This window comes from Boeremia exigua (genome assembly GCF_020726555.1).
Source record: "Boeremia exigua strain MPI-SDFR-AT-0100 chromosome Unknown C7974scaffold_13, whole genome shotgun sequence".
Taxonomy (NCBI): Eukaryota; Fungi; Ascomycota; class Dothideomycetes; order Pleosporales; family Didymellaceae; genus Boeremia; species Boeremia exigua.
The window spans coordinates 750,466-764,092 of NW_025763530.1; the positions used below are offsets into that span (position 1 = coordinate 750,466).

Genomic DNA, 13,627 nt, shown 5'->3' on the forward strand with positions numbered 1-13,627 from the left:
CCAACGGTGGTCAACTCAACCCCTCTTCCCCACCTCCTTCTGTTCTCATCCTTCCCCGTCCATAATGCATCACCTCCTCGACACCTGGGTTGACGCTCACTTTGATGACGAGGTCCACTTCCTACAGACCTTGGTGCGGGTGCCTACGGACACGCCCGTTGGCAACAATGCACCGCACGCCGAGGTGACGGCCGGACTACTCGAAGGCTTCGGCTTCGAGGTCGAGCGCCACGCCGTACCTGAGGCCGAGGTGCGCGCCCACGGCATGGTCTCCGTCACCAACCTCATTGTGCGCCGTCGCTACGCGCCTACAGGCCGCACCATTGCCCTCAACGCGCACGGCGACGTGGTGCCGCCCGGCGAGGGTTGGACGCGCGATCCGTATGGCGCCGAGGTTGAGAATGGTGTCATGTTCGGCCGCGCAACCGCCGTAAGCAAGAGCGACTTTGCCAGCTTCACCTTTGCTGTGCGCGCACTGGAGTCCCTCGGTACGACCCTCACCGGTTCGGTCGAGCTGCATTTCACCTACGACGAGGAAATTGGCGGTGAGCTGGGCCCTGGCTGGCTGCTGAGAGAAGGCCTGACCCGACCGGATCTTCTCATCGCTGCTGGCTTCGCCTATGAAGTCGTCACCGCCCACAACGGGTGCCTGCAGATGGAAGTAACCGTCCACGGCAAGCAAGCTCATGCCGCCATTCCCGACACGGGGATCGATGCGCTTCAGGGAACCGTCGCCATTCTCAGCGCCCTGTACGCGCTCAACGATGGGTACCGCCAAGTACGTTCGCAGGTCAGCGGCATCAATCACCCGTACCTTAACGTTGGTCATATCGTAGGCGGTACCAACACCAACGTCGTACCGGGCAAGGTCACATTCAAGCTCGACCGTCGCATGATCCCCGAGGAGGATCCGGTTGCAGTCGAAGCAGAGATTCGGCGTGTTATCGCTGGTGCTACTAACGGCGTCACCGTCGACTTGCGCCGCCTCCTCCTCGCCAAGGCAATGCCTTCAGCGCCGGGTAATCAGCCGCTTGTTGATGCCATTCAGAGGCACACAGGCCAGGTGTTTGGCCAGTCGGCACCAGTGACGGGCACGCCTCTTTACACGGATGTGCGCCTCTATGCCGAGGCCGGCGTGCCGGGAGTCATCTACGGCGCTGGCCCGCGCACAGTTCTCGAATCACACGCCAAGCGAGCGGATGAGCGGCTGCATCTTGAAGATCTCAGGCGGGCCACTAAGGTCGTCGCGCGGACGCTGTACGATCTGCTGCAGACTACTTAGATATAGATATGTCCAGGGGACACTCCGCCTTGATCTTTACTCGCAAGCCCGAGCGCCTCGCTTAGCGGATGAGAGCGGTGGAATGCATGGGGGCCCTCCTGAACAGGTACGTATCCGTTAGTATGTTAACGGCGAATTGACAGGCCTGCATGTGCATGCAAGAGTGTGCATCGTACCTCTCTCAGCAACCTGGCGAACAGGAGACCTTCGTTCCTGAATGGAGCAAGGCCCGCAACGATCGCCGATGTCCGCAGCAGCCCTCTAATTTGATATATCGAGGCATTGCTGGGCGAGATGCAGATATCGCGCGGGTCAAGATGGCTGGCTGCGAGGAGCTCACCGATCTTTCGGACAAGCTGCACATCGATGGGCGGCGCATGCTTGTCCTCCGCGTAAGAGCTTAAGCACTGTTTAGGCCGTATCCTGAGCAAAGCATCCTGAGCAAAAGTCGTAGATGCTAATGCACAAGCTCAAGTAGCAATACTTTTATAACAAAGCTTAGGCATTGAGATAAATTGTATATCAATTCTACTTATAGGTCCAGATGGACATTACCAGACCCTCCAGTCTTCACTTTGATTTGTTATTAGGCTTCTTATTATGAGGCTGCGTACGTTTAGTACATACGAAAGTTCCTTTCGCAAAATGGTACCTGCTTACAGAAGCCACTACGAAAGGTGGATCCAGGCTGCACATGTTGTGATAGGCCAGATTCGGCATGCAAATGTGGTGCGTACTTAGGTAAGGCTCGTATTTTAGTGAAGCAAAGGTCTTGTGAATGAGGATTTGTAGACACAGATAGCAACGTGTTTGCACTGATCATCGTCAATCAAAATCCGTCTTGTTAGATAACCCTTCTTAAGCTCCTTATGTAGTACTCTTTTTACCCATGTGCTACAAGACACAACACAATGGCCGATTCCATGTTCGCCAGATGTATGATAGATGGCCTGCCGATTTTGAACAAGGGGCGCTGACGTCACGAGCCGTTGAATCAACCGAATTTGCTCGCACGACACTGTCGCGAAAGCAGACCCCTCACAACTCGTCCTGCTCTTCCAATGGACCCCATGTATTTGCCTTTGGCTTCGGCTTCATTAATATGATCTCCAAAACAACGGTGTGGACGGAAGTATCATCGAAAGGGGCAGGAGCCAAGACACAAATCTTATCGCAGGTCTTAGCATGATCGACTTTGGACAAAACCATCGTATAACTGGTCGTGCAGGGCTAACATTATCAATTTCTATTCGCTGAGGACTGCCGGTCGGTATTTGCTTGCACGGTCTTGTTGAGGCTGAAGAAGCTCAGCCAAGCTTGCCATCTCAATCCTGGAATCGGTCGACGGCCAATGCCCGTCTCAGAAGGTGCCTTTGCACACGCAAAACCATCGGAGGAGCTTGTAGGTGGGTTTCGCCGGTGGTGTTGTAGCTATAAACACAGCGCCGTTGCCAGAAAATGTCGACTATTCCAGCTTTCTTCAAGGATCATTTTGCTATCTTTAACATATAGCTGCCGTCAACATGGTTTGCAAGACTTTTCTCGCTAGCATCGCAGTTGGGGCTATTGCTTCAGCGAATGCTTTCACCCCGAAGCTGAATGCGGCAGGAGAGGAGCTACGACTTATCAAAACGTCAGACAGTGACAACGGTACATGGTACACCGAACAAGAGAAGCTGGATTTGTTCATCTCTACGCCATCATGCGCCCACTTTATGGATATCACAGAGACTCAGGTGCGTGAGAACTAGTGGGCACTTACAAGATACAGTGCATGTAAGCTAATTAGAGAGCAGGATTTGGAGGCACACCGCGTCGCCGTTGCAAATGGATTCAAGGTTGACAAACGTCAATCCGCCACGTTTCCATCGGCTGCTTCTCGTCAGGCTGTGGCCAACCCATTGATCAACCAGATCAGCAAGACCAACCCCAAGACTTGGGCCACAACGTTGACCAACATTCACAACCGGTATTACAGGGGCTCGTATGCTGCATCATCAGCCACCACGGTTTTCAACCTTGTTAAGAACGTTGCTGCACCAAACACAAAGATCACTGTCAAGCAATTCACTCACAGCTACAACCAACCTTCTGTGATCGCTACGATCCCTGGAACATCTGCAAACGTCGTTATCGTTTCTGCTCATTTCGATTCAATCAACCAGGCCAATCCTACAACCGGCCGAGCTCCTGGTGCTGACGACAATGCCTCTGTGAGTTTTGCGACGTAGACTTATGAATCATCGGCTAACTTTTACAGGGTATTGTCACCATCCTTGAGTCACTCCGCGTCCTTGCTGCAGCCAATTACGCACCTAAGAACACACTTGAATTCCACTTCTATTCGGGCGAGGAAGGTGGCCTTTTGGGAGCTCGTGCTATCATGCAAGACTACGTTAAGCGCAGCGTCAAGGTTCTTGCTGTCATGAACCAGGACATGACTGCCTACTCTCCTAACCACAACATCGCAGTCTACACAGACTTTGTGAGCACACCACTCAGCAACTTTATCATCAAGCTGGTGCCTGTGTACACTACCATTCCCGTCATCACTGATCGATGCGGCTACGCGTGTAGCGACCAGTAAGTTTGGTTCCAACAGCCCACTAGCACATTCGAACTTTTACTGATCATATTCAAAGCGGCGCTGCTTACGATGCAGGCTATCCTGCTGCGTATGTCTGCGATGAGAACATGGTGGATGCGACACCTTACCTTCATACCGCTAACGACGCACTTTCGACGATGGACTTCGATCACTTATATCAGCATGTGCGTTTGACTGTGGGCTTCCTTGTGGAAGGCTCATACTTTTAAGCAAGTAGAAACATCATTCTTATGGATGAATTGAGCAGCAGCAAAATGCCAACCTTATTCTCCAACATTAGTACCAGCTTCATCTTGATCACAGCACTAAGACTGTAATGGGAAGGTACATGCGGATGGCCCCGCCTTGCTTATCAGAGTACCTACATAGCACAAAACGTCAGAACCTAGGTCTCCATCTTTGTATCACCTCAGACTGCCTTTTATTGTCTCGACGGCTATCATGGAAAGTCGTGCGCGCATACCAGTCGCTGCTCCAGTTGCTGATCCGCTATCATCATACTGGCAAACCCCGAAATCTTCACTCGCAAATATCAATCATGGCGAGGACAATTCTCACGAGCCATACGATTTTATCATTATTGGATCGGGTATGTCAGGGACCATGATCGCGTACAATCTGCTCAAGAAAGATCCCAAGCGTCGCATAATGATGTTGGAAGCGCGTGAAATCTGCAGTGGAGCAACAGGTCGAAATGGAGGCCACACGAAAGCAGCGAGTTACCGATCGTATCTACAAAATGTGGAAGGGCTTGGTGAAGAGGAGGCGTTGAAGATTGCGCGATTGGAGTACAACAACATCATTGAAACACACCAGTTGGCAGAAGAGCTGAACATCGACTGTGAGAACAAGCTATGCAAAACAGTTGATATCATCTACGATAGACCTACGTTTGAGCAGGGGAAGTTGGCCATTCAAGCGCTACGTGCAGCTGTGAAGGAAGAAGAAACGCAGTCGGAGAAGATGGCTTGGTACAACATCCATGAGAACGTTGAGACTGTGAGCAAGCATTTCCAAGTCAGTACTAAGAGCGAGAATCCTGCAGTCAAAGGCGTGGAAGAAGTTTCTGGTGCATTCGAGTACCTGGCTGGCAGGGTGCATGCATACCGCTTCGTTACAGGCGTGCTGGCCGAGTGCATCAAAATGGGACTGCAGATTTGCACAAACACATCTGTGTTGAAACTCGAGCCTTCAAGGAGCCACACCGATTCTGTATGGGAAGTTCTTACAGCCGATAATGTCTTCATAGCTCGAGACACAATTCTTGCTACGAATGGTTACACGCCCTTCCTCGAACAATCTCTTCAGGGCAAGATTGTCCCAATGCGAGGCCAAATCACAGTTCAAAAGCCGGGCGCGCGTACATCTTTGCCATCGCCACTGCCAAATACATTCTCTTTCATCTACAAGGATGGTTACGAGTATATGATACCGAGACCTCTGTCCGAAGGTGGTCAGCATATTATCATTGGAGGTGGCCTTGGCCGCCAGCCAGATGCTGGTGCAAGTGAGTTTGGTATCGTCGATGATGCTTCGCTCAATCCGGGTATGTCGGCCTACTTGCGCGGCAGTCTCCTCGGCTACTTCGGCTCTACCACTTGGGGGGAAAGCAACGATGAAGAGGCTTCGAATCGAGTCGTGCATGAATGGTCAGGAATAATGGGTGCCACAGCAGACGGGCGTCCATTTGTGGGAAAGATACCAGGGAGTCTAGCCTACCAGAAATCAGAGGCAGATATTTCTTTCAGAAATCTGTGGATATCGGCGGGCTTCAACGGACATGGCATGGTGCAGTGTCTGAAGTCGGCAGAGGCCCTTGTCAACATGATCGACAACGACAAAAAATGTGGGCATAAAAAAGGATCGGCTAGTTTGGATGGTTTGGACTGGTTTCCAAAGAGCTATATCGTGACTGAAGAGCGGCTTTCGCAATGCCACTTCAAGGGAAGGAAGGACATGCTGCCTGATGACAAGCCTGTTGGAATTTCGTCATAATTTCAATTCATTGACCATATCCTTCCCTGTTAGCCCAGCCAGAAGATTCTGCACTGACTCGATTGCCATCTGTTCTCTTGTCTCGTAGGTGGCTGAACCAATATGCGGGAGTACGACGCACCGCGGCTGCTTCAATATGGGATGATCGGCCTGTATGTTTGGTTCGTCTTCGATCACATCGAGACCTGCGCCAAAAATCGTGCCCTGATCGAGTGCATTTACCAGTGCGTCAGTGTCAATGACCGGACCCCGAGCAATGTTGACAATGACTGCAGTATTCTTCATCTTGTTCAAGAAGTCGTCGTTGATGAGATGTTTCGTACTCTGCGTCAACGCACATCCTACGATAACAACATCGCTTTCACTTGCAAGCTGATCCAGGGTGCCAGCGACTTTGATTGGAATGGAGGAGCCGGCCTCGGATTGCTTGATGAGATCGAAATAGTCCTCACGGACCGGCATCCCCGGCCTTGATGTCACATAGATAGCTTGCTTGATGCCGAATGCAATGAGTCTCTTCAGAGCAGCTTGAGCGATATGTCCGAAGCCCAGGAATCCCACCGTCGCACCTTGAAGCTGCGGACCAGTCATGAGCAGAGGATGCCAGGGCATCCGCGGCCACTCGCCCTTGGTTACTTTGGTCATTGCTTCCCCGCCTCTTCTTTGCGCCATCAATACAAGCATGACTGTAAGATCTGCGACTGCATCAGAAAGGCAGCCTGCTATATAACCTAGGCGGATATTACGGTTCCTGAGGGCATCAAGGTCGATATGATCAACGCCCGCGGAGAACGTCGCAATTGCCTTCAATTGATTACCAGCTGCGTCCAGTAGCTCTGCATCGACTCTTTCCGATACCATCACCAAGAGTCCGATTGCATCTTTTACGTTCTCTAGTAACCATAATCTCTCGCAAGGCTGCAGTTACGTGTAAGCGATTTCAGCTCCAATTTGCGTGGGATACTCTCTACCTGGTCAGATCGCCACTGGACTATTTCCAGTTCGTTTGACCGCACATCAAGCAAAGCCTGAGCCTCTTTGATCAGATTCCGCGTAACCACAACTTTGATCCGAGGCATGTTGAGGATGTTGGTGACAAGGTTGCGATTGGCCAAATGCGGGGTGGCGGGTCAGCCTCGGGTGATTGCCACTCCACTGTCCGTGACTCCGCCCTCATAACGTTTTTGGCTAATGAGATTATGTACTCCTTGGCCCTCGCAATTTCCCGATCAGACAAGACAAAGAGTGGCACTAAGCTACAATAGTCATTCATATCTACGCTAGCATGCAGCAGTGCTTACACAGATGAATGCCAGGAGTGTTTGTGACTGGCCATGCAGCTTTGTCACCCAGAGCATCGCGAATCCAAGTATGGGGACTGTTATGACGACGGAGGCTTGCGCAGCTGTGGCAGCGAAAGTCTGAGTTGTATTTATATGTATCATGCTCTGTCGCCGTCATCAGACAGACAATATCAGCTACAGTGCTCTTCATTCCACCCCAAATAATCGCACTCTTTCCTGGGTTCACAGCCCAGCGCCCCGAAACGTTCTTTATGAAAGCAGACAGTGGCTCGTCGACTAAAGCACATTTCCAAGTTTCGTTCGCGTCTCCAACCGGTAGTCCCGGTGCAGTTCTCATGCGAATCGATGAAGAGGAGAAGAAAACCATTGTTTTCCGCATGCCAAATGGCCAGGAGGCGATGCGGATAACGAAGCAGGTGCACCTTTGGAGTGGAAAGAGCCCTGAGTACCACGGCTACGCACCCGATGGAAGGAAACTCTGGCACTTGTCCCTTAAATCAGGGCTGCTGAAAACGACATATGGTAAGTACAAGCACCATCCACAAACGTTAGCTGACGACTGGATGCGACAGACTTGACACTCGAGCCCTCGGGGCCTGTTACATCATCGGTAGAAGTGAAAAAAACCGCGACAAGTGGAGATCTTGGCCTGTTAGTCAACAACTGCCTTGCTGTGACCATATCAAAACCCAATATCTTCAAGTGGCGAAGGGAGAATGTGGTAAATGTGGCGCCAGGTATGGACATCTTGCTTGCGTTAGGCCTAAACTGGATACGATACGACAAGCAGGACATGGACGCAAAAGCTATTGGGAAGGCTGCAGGTGATGTGGGTTCGGCGGACGGCGGTGCCTGAGTTAGCTGTAGGTGCGCTGTAATAATGCTTTCAACTTCGTGTTTCACTGTACATGCAATGAATAAGCCCCCTTCCGAGGCCACTGGGTGTTATTCATTGTTGGACGTGATTATAGCAGATCGTCATACTCATCTTCAGCATCTTCAACGCCCCAGTCCAGTTTCATGAGCAATCGGTCAATGCCGCCAACGCGAGGGGGTTCGAATCTACCCTCTTCTTCATCTAGCGCCTTCGCCGGTCGCGGTCCGCTTGCACCAATCCTCTCACTATCTATCTCTCTCAGGCGCTCGACTAATCCCTTAAGGTCGCTATCAAGCCTCCTCCTCGCGCGATCCATTTCCAGGCTAACGTCAGACTCCTCCTTCTTGTAATTCTGCGAGAAGTCTTCCACGCCTTCGTCCTCTTCAAGATCCAGGTTCTGCTGAATCGACTGAAGACGCGTTATGTGGCCAACAAGATCATCTACGTGAGTGCAGAAGGTACGGAGCAGTTTGGTAAAGGCTCCGTCGGTAATTAAGAGTGAGTATGCGATGGACGCAAGGAAGTTTCGATGTGCAAACGCAAGCGCCTCGGGGTCATGTTGCTGTTGCACTTCACCGTCAAGCACATCCTTCTCTTTTTCACGTGTGACGGGCCTATCTGGGGTTGTTGGCCGAGTTTCACTAGTCTGGTGGTTCTTGGGACCTTTTACCCATGTTAGGAAGACCTTGAACGACTCTTGCACAACCTCTCCTTGGAAGTAAGCCTCGCTTTCTGCCAGGAAGAAGATGGCAGCTCGGCAGGTGGCCCAGATGTTCCGCATGTTCCTTGCTCGCTGGTTCGTTCTTTGCCGACGTCGCTTCAAAATCGCCTTTCCGTGCGATGAGTTGCTGAATCGATAGCCTGGAGGAGCGGGATGATCTCGTCGAATCGTGCTGTGCCGCCATAGTTGCGCTAGATGGAGGTGAGCTCGTCTGACTGCCAAAAGGTAGTCGTTTATAGACGAATACACATCCACGTCAGCTTTGGTAATAAACAGATCAAGGGGCGACAGAATGTCCATACTGAGGGAGACAGGCACCGAAAGTAACAGCTCATCGAATGACATATCCGGAATCTGAGGTAGTGCAGACTCAGCATCCTTCGCGCGACCAGGTGTGCCAAGGCGATGGCCTGATGCGCTGTGCACGTCAAGATGAAGGACATCTGACGCTGCATCGAGGATATCATCGATATGGTCGTCTTCGCTGCCCAGGGTTGACAACACCGAGAGTGATCGCGCCAGAGTTTGGTTGATCTCAGCTTCCTTCAAGAGCAGGCCCTTGATAGCCTGGCCAGGCTTTGTCGACTGCGGGCCACGATGTCGGGAGGATAACTTTTCATCAGCTTCTGCTATCAGCACCATCGCAAACTCGCCTCGACCAAGTAGGAAGAATTGATGGAGTACATTCAGAGTTTCAACAATCTTTTCACGAGGTAACAGGTGTTGAAGTAGATTGCGTGAAAGTGATGTTCGTATGTTGGCAACAACCTCGGATAGTTTTGCAGAGGAGATAGGCGCGGTCACTTGTGAGAGATGTTGCACATGGACTGGCACGAGCTCAAGCTCTGATATCCACGGTGTTGTAGCTTTCGTCTTTGATGCGGATGGCAACGATCGTATTTGATTGAGTGACTTTCCCACGAACATTATGGACAGTGCTGTTTGGCGAGACACAAATTTGGGTAGCAGCCTGTTCCGAGCTACGAGCGAGAGTTCCTTGAATTCTTCATCCTCTTGCGCAATGAAGAAGTCAGAAGCTCCAAAAGATGGCAAGTGGCCATATAGGAGCCATGTTGATAGCTGGCGGAGCCATGCCGTCTCAGCAACCTTGCCTAAGTACTGAGCAGCTTCCTCGATGTCCGGATACCCTGTTTGAGCTTCCAGTCGCATCCTGTCAATCAGCTCGGAGCCGGAGGCTGTCTTTTGGCTGATAGTTTCGCTCTTTGATGGCAGCTCTGAGGGTAGCATGAAGTTACTGATATCCCATAGCCATTCCATCAACCGCACCCACCCAGCGAACTCGCCTACAATGCCGGCCAGCGGCACGATGTTGTACGCTCCAACTGTCGATGCATCTTGCGTCAAGATCTGGCCTTCAACCTCCAGAATCTTGTGCTGAAACTTGTCCAAATGGTATGAAGTTATGGCGGTAGCTACTGCTCGGCAAACAGTGGATGGATGAGAACTTGCAACTCTTGCTACATGATCGCGTGTTTTGCGGTGCAATCGCGACAGATGACCTATTGAAGCCAATAGTTCCGCCTCTGGTGGCGACAACAAGCGGGTGGCAGTAGACGTCACGTGCGTGGAACCTTGATGGGTATCGAAGAGCGCGGAGGGGTGTCCGGAAAGCGAGAGGAGGATTTCGTGGAGCATGGCAGCGGCGACAATGGCGGGGTTGCCGTTGTCGGAGCCTGCTTTTGGCGGCTCCGCACAGTGAGACGCTGGACGAAGACGATGAGCAGACTCAACAGCTCAAAACGACACATGAAAGTCGCGTCGCGCTGCGCGCATGGTTTGCGTGGATTGTTGGTTGGATGCGGCTAGTCTTGCGGACGTGCAGGAGGAGACGCCGGCGGTCCTTGCATGCCCCACTAGCGGTCTCACAGTGAGCCACCAATGAGGCGCACGCTGAATAAAGGCCGTGGATGACCGTCCCGCCTGCGGTCCAGTCGACCGAGGGGTATTTGTTGACTGACCTGCGAATACCTCTCACAATCACATTTGAAGCTCCGAAATGGCACAAAGAACGCTTATAAGGCCAATCGGCCTTGTGTTAAGCTCTGCTCGTACACACCAATTTGTTCGTCCTTTCAGCACCGTCCTCGATGCCCCAATTGATCCCCAAACCCAAAACGTTACCCCACCAACGAACCGGAAATCGTCGGTATACGAAGATGCTGTGAATGCCACCGGGCCCAGGACAAACTGGACAAGAGAGGAAATCGCGGAGATCTATCACACTCCACTAATCAGGTTGACCAATGCAGCAGTATGTTTTCAATAACAATTTACCAGGAAGACCGTTCTGATCTTTGGAATTACAGGCCTCGGTACACCAGCGGTTCCATGATCCAGCTGCTATCCAGATGTGTACTCTGATGAACATCAAGACTGGCGGCTGTAGCGAGGATTGCTCATACTGCGCCCAATCTAGCCGATACGACACAGGCCTAAAGGCTACTAAACTCTCCTCTGTGGACTCTGTATTGGAAGCTGCCCGTGTCGCCAAAGAGAATGGTAGCTCTAGATTCTGCATGGGTGCTGCATGGCGTGACATGAGGGGTCGCAAGACCAACTTGAAGAACATCAAGGCCATGATCACGGGCGTCAGGGAGATGGGCATGGAGGCCTGCGTCACACTTGGTATGGTCGATGCCGAGCAAGCCAAAGAACTGAAGGAGGCTGGTCTGACTGCCTACAACCACAATGTGGACACTAGTCGCGAGCATTACCCTAGCGTCATCACAACACGATCGTACGACGAGCGCCTCAAGACCATCCAAAATGTCCAGGAAGCTGGTATTCACGTCTGCACGGGAGGAATTCTTGGTCTCGGCGAAAAGCCTAAAGATCATGTTGGTCTCATCCACACAGTTTCCACCCTACCTGCACACCCCGAGTCTTTCCCCGTCAACGCGCTCGTACCGATCAAGGGTACACCCTTGGGCGAGACTCAATCAGTCTCTTTCGACGCAATTCTCCGCACCATTGCTACTGCACGACTGGTCATGCCAAAGACAATTATCCGTCTCGCCGCTGGTCGCCACACTATGCGCGAGGAGAAACAGATCATGTGCTTCCAGGCCGGCGCGAACGCCGTCTTCACTGGTGAAAAGATGCTTACCACTGCTTGCAATGGCTGGGAAGAGGACAAGGCCATGTTTGCTCGATGGGGCTTAAGGCCAATGGCGATGGAGGAGACTATTGGAGAAGTGCGCAAGGCCGAAAACATTGTTGCTGAGGCAGTCAAAGAGGCCGAGCAAACTCCTGCGGTTGCATAAATCTATCTCCCTCGGCTTCAGCCCGTAGACTACCCGGAATATCAGTTGAATTAAAGCCGAGCTCTGTTTTGCTCTTGGCCATGCTGCTCTCCGTCCGTCCCGCTTGAACGCTCGTCACACCATATCCGTAATGCCCCTACTAGGCTTTCAACCTCGTTTACTGTGTTACCCGCATGAAGGCAGATCCTGACCCTCTCTGTTCCTTGTGGAATTGTGGGCGCTACGACGGCTCTGACCATCATGCCCTTCTCCTGAAGATAGCTGGCAAGATCTCTGGGGCGCCGCAATTGCACCGCAAAGATCGGGGACTGTGGACAAGCACTGGGTATGCTCAGTAGATTCCTTGCGGCAGCTGAAGTGATCTGTAGCTGTTGCATAGCTTTGAAAAGAAATCCCGTCAGGTCATGCAGATGGGACTGCAGAGACACGGTGACACCAGTCCAGAGCAGTTCGTACGAAGATCGTACAAGCATCAGAGATGGATAGGACAGGAAGGTTGTATATATCAGTGGACGGGCGTAGTTGATCAAGTAATGGCGAAGGGTGTGAGAGCCAAGGAGGATAGCTGGTAACGTGTTAACGTGATGTTGTTGATCTGAAATCGACTTCCAAACATACCACCACTGCCGGCCAATGCTTTACCAAAAGTATGTAGTCGTGCAAAAATCTGTTCTTCGAGGCCGAGCTCACATACAAGACCTCTTCCCTCGAAACCTAAGACTCCGGTCGAATGTGCTTCATCAACGACGATGAACCCTCTTTCATTGCCTAGGGTCTCGACGACGATGTCAACGATTTGTCGTAGGGGTGCCACATCTCCATCCATACTGTAGATTGACTCAACAGCAACAAAGACGTTGCATCCACCGGGAAGCTCAGCTACCTCTTGCAGCACTCTCCGCAGATCTGCCACCGAATTGTGTACGAAAGGTACCATTTGTGCAGCTCTGGAGAGTCGCATTCCATCGTGTACACTCGCGTGAACCAGTTCGTCGAAGATGATCACGTCGCCTGGCTGCGGTACACACGAAAAGAAGCCAGCGTTTGCATCGAAGCCGCTGTTCCACAGCAACCCTGCCTCGGCACCATGGAATCTGGCAATGTCGCGTTCTAGTGTTTCGGCATAGATGGAATTACCGTCCAAGAGTCGCGAGCCACCACTACCGAGCGGCAATTGCATGGTTTGGAGCCCAGAAAGGAATGACTCCTTCAATCCAACGTTGGTCGATAGTGAGAGGAAGTCATTGCTTGAGAAATCGATCTGGCCAGGTTTGGGCAAGGTCAGATTGCGTAGCATCGAATTTTTTCGTCTTCTGTCAAGCAACAGCTTCATTTCGGCATCGAGTGACCTTTTCCCATTTGTGCTATCCATCTCTTCCGTCGTCGTGAAGTTCGAATGCACCGGATTGAGGCGCAGATGTCGTTCCCGGCCGAGCTGGACCAGTAGCGTGCTAGCGGGGGTTTGTTCCGCAATGTGGGCGGCAAGGACATGCTCGGCCCACACACACAAATGGTAATGTCAGACGGCGAGCGGGGGGATTGACACATTCATTGAC

General features: G+C 51.8%; 8 protein-coding genes across 8 annotated transcripts; 5 read left to right on the forward strand and 3 right to left on the reverse strand.

Annotated features, from left to right (window-relative positions):
* Positions 1-64: 64 nt before the first annotated feature.
* C7974DRAFT_417823 (acetylornithine deacetylase) lies at positions 65-1,282 on the forward strand (the record flags this gene model as incomplete). Its single annotated transcript, XM_046144106.1, has 1 exon — positions 65-1,282. The coding sequence occupies one exon, from the start codon at positions 65-67 to the stop codon at positions 1,280-1,282; it is 1,218 nt and encodes a 405-aa protein (XP_045992170.1).
* A 1,356-nt stretch (positions 1,283-2,638) lies between these two features.
* C7974DRAFT_70723 (uncharacterized protein) lies at positions 2,639-4,215 on the forward strand. Its single transcript, XM_046147119.1, has 4 exons — positions 2,639-3,018; positions 3,079-3,495; positions 3,543-3,865; positions 3,925-4,215. The coding sequence occupies exons 1-4, from the start codon at positions 2,806-2,808 to the stop codon at positions 4,097-4,099; spliced, it is 1,128 nt and encodes a 375-aa protein (XP_045992171.1). The 5' UTR covers positions 2,639-2,805; the 3' UTR covers positions 4,100-4,215.
* A 116-nt stretch (positions 4,216-4,331) lies between these two features.
* Positions 4,332-5,852, forward strand: C7974DRAFT_294291 (FAD dependent oxidoreductase-like protein; the record flags this gene model as incomplete). The annotated part of the gene is made up of 1 exon (XM_046137669.1): positions 4,332-5,852. A coding segment is annotated over one exon (1,521 nt), but the record flags the coding sequence as incomplete, so codon positions are not given.
* A 27-nt stretch (positions 5,853-5,879) lies between these two features.
* C7974DRAFT_444048 (uncharacterized protein) lies at positions 5,880-6,996 on the reverse strand (the record flags this gene model as incomplete). The annotated part of the gene is made up of 2 exons (XM_046145481.1): positions 6,857-6,996; positions 5,880-6,803 (listed from the first exon to the last, which is right to left on the reverse strand). The coding sequence occupies exons 1-2, from the start codon at positions 6,962-6,964 to the stop codon at positions 5,880-5,882; spliced, it is 1,032 nt and encodes a 343-aa protein (XP_045992173.1). The 5' UTR covers positions 6,965-6,996.
* A 116-nt stretch (positions 6,997-7,112) lies between these two features.
* Positions 7,113-8,129, forward strand: C7974DRAFT_404495 (uncharacterized protein). Its single transcript, XM_046142949.1, has 2 exons — positions 7,113-7,711; positions 7,762-8,129. The coding sequence occupies exons 1-2, from the start codon at positions 7,441-7,443 to the stop codon at positions 8,043-8,045; spliced, it is 555 nt and encodes a 184-aa protein (XP_045992174.1). The 5' UTR covers positions 7,113-7,440; the 3' UTR covers positions 8,046-8,129.
* C7974DRAFT_368206 (gamma-tubulin complex component protein) lies at positions 8,130-10,604 on the reverse strand. The gene has a single exon (XM_046139889.1). It carries the CDS (start codon positions 10,441-10,443, stop codon positions 8,155-8,157), a length of 2,289 nt encoding a protein of 762 aa, XP_045992175.1. The 5' UTR covers positions 10,444-10,604; the 3' UTR covers positions 8,130-8,154.
* A 139-nt stretch (positions 10,605-10,743) lies between these two features.
* Positions 10,744-12,158, forward strand: C7974DRAFT_70762 (uncharacterized protein). The gene is made up of 2 exons (XM_046147121.1): positions 10,744-11,059; positions 11,115-12,158. Exons 1-2 carry the CDS (start codon positions 10,805-10,807, stop codon positions 12,069-12,071), a joined length of 1,212 nt encoding a protein of 403 aa, XP_045992176.1. The 5' UTR covers positions 10,744-10,804; the 3' UTR covers positions 12,072-12,158.
* C7974DRAFT_70771 (pyridoxal phosphate-dependent transferase) lies at positions 12,097-13,607 on the reverse strand. The gene is made up of 2 exons (XM_046147122.1): positions 12,690-13,607; positions 12,097-12,636 (listed from the first exon to the last, which is right to left on the reverse strand). The coding sequence occupies exons 1-2, from the start codon at positions 13,441-13,443 to the stop codon at positions 12,122-12,124; spliced, it is 1,269 nt and encodes a 422-aa protein (XP_045992177.1). The 5' UTR covers positions 13,444-13,607; the 3' UTR covers positions 12,097-12,121.
* Positions 13,608-13,627: the final 20 nt, after the last annotated feature.

Bases quoted from the DNA above. Each gene is read 5' to 3' on its own strand.
- C7974DRAFT_70723 (XM_046147119.1), top strand. From the start codon at position 2,806: ATGGTTTGCAAGACTTTTCTCGCTAGCATCGCAGTTGGGGCTATTGCT. The intron at 3,019-3,078 runs GTGCGTGAGAAC...ATTAGAGAGCAG, and splicing joins TGGATATCACAGAGACTCAG to GATTTGGAGGCACACCGCGT. The intron at 3,496-3,542 runs GTGAGTTTTGCG...TAACTTTTACAG, and splicing joins GTGCTGACGACAATGCCTCT to GGTATTGTCACCATCCTTGA.
- C7974DRAFT_404495 (XM_046142949.1), top strand. From the start codon at position 7,441: ATGAAAGCAGACAGTGGCTCGTCGACTAAAGCACATTTCCAAGTTTCG. The intron at 7,712-7,761 runs GTAAGTACAAGC...TGGATGCGACAG, and splicing joins GCTGCTGAAAACGACATATG to ACTTGACACTCGAGCCCTCG.
- C7974DRAFT_368206 (XM_046139889.1), bottom strand. From the start codon at position 10,443: ATGCTCCACGAAATCCTCCTCTCGCTTTCCGGACACCCCTCCGCGCTC.
- C7974DRAFT_70762 (XM_046147121.1), top strand. From the start codon at position 10,805: ATGGCACAAAGAACGCTTATAAGGCCAATCGGCCTTGTGTTAAGCTCT. The intron at 11,060-11,114 runs GTATGTTTTCAA...TTGGAATTACAG, and splicing joins TCAGGTTGACCAATGCAGCA to GCCTCGGTACACCAGCGGTT.
- C7974DRAFT_70771 (XM_046147122.1), bottom strand. From the start codon at position 13,443: ATGGATAGCACAAATGGGAAAAGGTCACTCGATGCCGAAATGAAGCTG. The intron at 12,637-12,689 runs GTATGTTTGGAA...ACACGTTACCAG, and splicing joins AGCATTGGCCGGCAGTGGTG to CTATCCTCCTTGGCTCTCAC.